Source organism: Diadema setosum, chromosome 13 (assembly GCF_964275005.1).
Source record: "Diadema setosum chromosome 13, eeDiaSeto1, whole genome shotgun sequence".
Taxonomy (NCBI): Eukaryota; Metazoa; Echinodermata; class Echinoidea; order Diadematoida; family Diadematidae; genus Diadema; species Diadema setosum.
In genome coordinates, this window is record NC_092697.1 from 27,570,693 (window position 1) to 27,575,802 (window position 5,110).

Here is a 5,110-nt window from a genome sequence, read left to right on the forward strand (position 1 = left end):
TTTGCCTGCACATTTTGGAAAATCTGCACATTTTGGTAACTGAACTAAAAACCCATGGATGGGCTTGAGATTTATAATACGGTCAAGGAGTTAAGGTGATATGATCCTGCTGCAGCAGTAAAGACAGGCAAGACATTAGCTCACCCGAGCTGAAGGCTCGAGTAAGCTTTTGCGATTGCTTTTCGTGTGGGTATGCTGTGTGACCTGCGTGCCAGGTGCGTGGGGGCTGACAACTCAGTGAAGGAATTCCTCTGAAGGAATGGCAGAAGTACCACAGAATGTCATTAATTTGGCCGCATACGAGGACTACGAAATACATGCGTGGGAGTTGCTGCGATGTGATGCCCGCTAAGGCCCTCCTAATGGCGTTCTGCGTGTACCTCTGCGGGCAATTCCCACGACTCACCCATGTTAAGGCCTTGTCATACGTACCTTTCCGGGCAAGCTACGCGGGCTTGTTGCGTGTGAGGATTTTCCAGCATAGGTCCTATCGGACAATTTCTGAGGGTGGACAAGGATTTTGCGCGAGTTGTGCATAATATGTGTCTTCCTTGCTGGATGCGTGGTACTTATGTTCTTCCTGCGGGTATTCTGTGTGACCTGCGTGCCAGGCGCGTGGGGGCTGACAACTCAGAAATTCATCTGAAGGAATGGCAGAAGTCCAACAGAAATGGCAGAATGTCATTACCTTGGCCACGCTGACCGCATACGGGGACTGCGAAGTACCTGCGTGAGAGTTGCCCGCGAGGTGCTGCTCAAAATTTGGCTGCGATAGCGAGATAATTTTCCTGCGTGCTGGGAAAACCTTACTCGCAACAAGCCCGCGTAGATTGCCCGGAAAGGTGTGACACGGCCTTTAGGCTGCCGAACTCATTCGGTGGGGATAAAAACCAACTGCACTTACAATTTGTTTTTGTGATGATTGTGGAGGAGCAGAAAGTTACCAAAATGTGCCGTCAATATCCTGCACATTTTGGTAACTGCACATTTTGGTAATTTTACCAAAATGTGCACTTTACCAAAATGTGCCGTAACAAGGTGCCCCTCAGAAATGATAAGTGATTGTAAGAAGTGATAAGTGTTTGTAAATAAGTAATACATAAGTTTGTTCTTTTTTGAGTGGTTCACAACATACAAGCTTGCTTTTTAGTGGACCTCTCAGCTCTTTTCTTTTTCTCAACTAAAGCATAACTTTGTACTTTTTTTGCCAGTATGAATTCTTGTGTTTATCTGTATCATTTATCTTTTGCAAAGTCGAATGTTTATGTTTATGATGTAATTTCAGATTTATCATGTGTTGTTTTGTTGGAAAAAGAAGAATTAAAATAAATGAATTGAATTGAATGGAAATGAATGATCAAGAAGCCATTATCTGTCCTTTTCTCTTGGAGAAATTCCTGAGAACAGTTTAGCTGCTCCCCTTCCGTCATGTCCGTAGAGCCGGTTTCTGGGTTTAGAAGCATTAATATCTTTTACTGCCCACCAACTTTACAGTTGACGTCATTATCATATATGTCAAGATATTCTTTATCTGTTTTCCGTTTATAGGGGTATCAAGTACGAGTTGTGCTCCTGCTTGTAATTCTGGTCTGGATTGCGATGCTGATAGTCAACGATCACCTCGGGAAGGAAACCGTTGCTGAATTACATGACTTCCGAAAAGACAAACAGGATTTAGCTGTGGAGCATCACTTGGATAACGTCACCGCAACTTCAATGAGCTTATGCCTGAAAAGAATTCACATATTCGGTGACCTGAAGGACTTTAAGCCAGCAAGCCAACTTGATAGTTTGTACGAACTTTTTACACAGAGTTTTGAAAGTAAGCAAGCCGCGAGCATTCGATGCGAAGAATTAACCGGTAGTTGTTCGGTCGAGCTGTCTCTTGGTACCGATGTCGCCGAGTTTCGTGGGAAAGACGCGGTCATTTTCGGGATGTTACCGACGGCGTTCCGAGGACGCATGGAAACGTTGATAAATACAACACCGGAACCGGGACAGACCTGGATTTTCTACAGCACCCACTCACCCCATCGGCTAGTGCAGAGGAATCAAGAGCTCCAGTTATCTCAGCTGAAATACCACAAGTTAATGACGTACAGATGGGATTCGGACATAAATGTGCGATATGCGAAGTATCGCGTCTTTCGCAACGGTACGGATCCGGCGAAGAAGCTGTCTGATGAAGACATCTCGAACAAGAAAAATCTCATTGCATGGATGTCCAGTAATTGTCATGAAGTGTTCTGGCCGCGCAAGCCCTTTCTGAGCAGACTGCGGGCGCGCTTACCGCTTCATGAGTACGGCGACTGCGGTAATAGACGTTGCTTGCCGAAGCGGTCCGACAAATGCGTCGGAGTCATGCAACAGTACAAATTTCAACTCATTCTCGGCAACACGGAATGCAACGACCTCATCCCGGACGACTTTTGGACGCTGGCTCTTGCCAATGGTGTCGTTCCGGTCATTTATGGCGTTCCCAAATCGGACCTGGAGAGGATGGCCCCACCAAACTCATACATTCACATAGCTGATTATAAATCCCTCGACGATTTGGCCAACCTAATCAAAGATTTGGGTAAGGATCAAGCAGAATACAGCAGGTTTTTCGACTGGAGAGAAGTGGGACGCCTACAATTCTCTTCTTCGATTCAGCCAGAGGAGGTCTGCAGGACGCTTCCTCATCTATCCGACGGTAAACCTCAGGCTTTGAAGACTCTGGGCAAGTCCAGCTGGTTTACCGGCTGTCGCAAGAACCCGGATGCAAGTGCGCTCCAATTGTTCACTCCTGATCGGCAGTACAAGGCGTTCAACCACTGGGCACTTTGGAAAGTATACTGAAACACTGATACTATGTGATATAATACATGGAGTGGGATAAGGAAATAACATTCACTGAAACACATGTACCACTGTAAATGGAGCACCATATATTAGTAGACTGGTTCTGAAATGTTGAATAAGGTCATCATGGATTCGAATCCGGCCCAGCTACTACACTCTGGACAAGACGTCTATACTCAAAGTGACCTATTGACCACCTGTTGCACCAAAGAGTATTTGAAATACTGGGGCCCGTTGCATAAAAGTTACAATTATGGTAACTTCGCCTGCCAACGGTAACTACCATGGCAACAATACTCAACAGCCAATCAAAATCAAGAATTCCATGGAAGTTATTTTGATGGCAAAGTTACCATAATTGTAACTTTTATGCAACGGGTCCCTGGTGTACAATGATATCGGGTATTCCAAAAGAAGAGCGCTTAGACTGGACAATAAAATCTACTCTTGTATGATTAAAAAAAATAGGAGAAATAGTTAGACCTCTTAAAGTATTAACCTCTCATCTTGCCCCATGCTAATTCGGTATTCAAAGCCATACACGTGATTTATGCTGAAATGCTGACAATTGCAGGCAAAGGTTATGATGTAAATTAACTCGATTGTGTGTACTTTCTATACCATCAACGATAAAATAATATTATGGCATTGCATTAACCTTTGTAGTACTGAGAATTTCTCGCTTCAGAAATCGAAATCTAGTCCCTATCTATAGCTGCTAAATCTGTATTTGCATTTGTTGCATTGAAAAAAAATAACTTGCAAAATCTCTAATATCTCCACCAAATCAAGCTGAAACAATGCAAAAAAAAAAAAAAAAAAATGTGCCGAATTGTGACAGAAGTATTATGTGTATTCTTTGTAGCGTAACTGTAGCGTCAATTTATGGATTTAATAGTTATGAATCAAATTGTATTGTGGTTTTGGCAATTCTGCTATCGATACTGAAATAAACAATGAACAAAGTAGGGCTCGAACAAAAACACGTGTCTCCTTTCTAGTAATTCTACTTCTGAAATAATAACAATTAATGATAAATGTCTGGGAATAAGAATATAAAAAAAAAAAACCCACACACAGCATCATAGTGCAGAAACATGGTTTCTTAGACTTGATTGGTTAATGATTCTATTAAACATGCCTACATAATAACTTCATAGCCTGATGGAGCCCTCTTCCTGATGGATTCGTAATTAAATAATGAGTTTTATCTCTGCGACGCTAATCCTACGACGCGGCTATTTAGGCAAAAAAAAAAAAAAAAAATGTTATTCTGCACATGCGCGAGACAGCTGTTTCCATTGTCCAACCTGGGAGGAGGCGCGTCGTGAAATTTTAATACCGTCGCACATCTAAAACTCGTTGTTGAAGGAAAATAAAACCCTAAAATATGTGAATTATTGAGGAAATGTAGCAATATTAGTAAAGCACATCATCGATGGATGAGAAGACTACAATTCTTTGTGACGTCATGTACATGGAAAACGATATGAAATATGAAAAATAAAGATAATTCCACTTTTTTCAGCATAATGAAAGAGCGCTTGACGTACCCCTTTTAGAAAGCAGGTCGTGCAGGTTGAATTGCCCTTTTAAAGTAAAAAACAAGCCGAGGAAACGTGTGCTTTTCAGTAAAAAAAAAAAGAGAGAAAATTTTGTAGTCTTTAAGTTTGCTTTATTATCTTTCATAGAAGTTGCCTACTCATAATCTATTGGTTATCGTTATACATACGTGACTTCAAGAAGTGAAGTAGAATTCTCATCCAGCAATTGCTGCACCGAAATTTTAAAAGGTTCATAACTTTTAATCGGATTCTTCGATTTCCCTAAAACTTCACTGATAAGTTCTATTGACTGAAAGTGCTGCATCCCCTCCATCCACATGTATTATTATTTCAGTGGGTTTAATTCCCAGTTAAATGCAACCGAAAAGGATTGTTAACAGCTATGGTATCATTGGTAAGACATCTGATAATTTTTTTTCTATGGAGACAGCACTTTAGCAACAATTTATTGCTTTGCTACATCATCTCTCGTCGTAGCAGAAAATTAGAGTTATTAGTATTCATAAACCCACTGAAGAAACCTCTTTCTTTCTGAGCAATTCTGAGAAGCAAGAGATACAAACACACACAAAAACGATTGTACACATTCCTAAGCATAATATATATGTGTATATATATATATATATATATATATACATAATGTTATCCATATTTTGGATTTTTACTTCGCAAGCCTTGAAGGTGAAGAATGATAACACTGC

At 41.1% G+C, this 5,110-nt stretch overlaps 1 protein-coding gene across 1 annotated transcript; it reads left to right on the top strand.

Moving 5' to 3' along the window:
* The first annotated feature begins 1,599 nt into the window (after positions 1-1,599).
* LOC140236539 (4-galactosyl-N-acetylglucosaminide 3-alpha-L-fucosyltransferase FUT6-like) lies at positions 1,600-2,841 on the top strand. Its single transcript, XM_072316464.1, has one exon. It carries the CDS (start codon positions 1,600-1,602, stop codon positions 2,839-2,841), a length of 1,242 nt encoding a protein of 413 aa, XP_072172565.1.
* The last annotated feature ends 2,269 nt before the right edge of the window (positions 2,842-5,110 follow it).

What these genes read in the sequence shown, in the direction of transcription:
- LOC140236539 (XM_072316464.1), top strand. Translation starts at nt 1,600, where the DNA reads ATGCTGATAGTCAACGATCACCTCGGGAAGGAAACCGTTGCTGAATTA.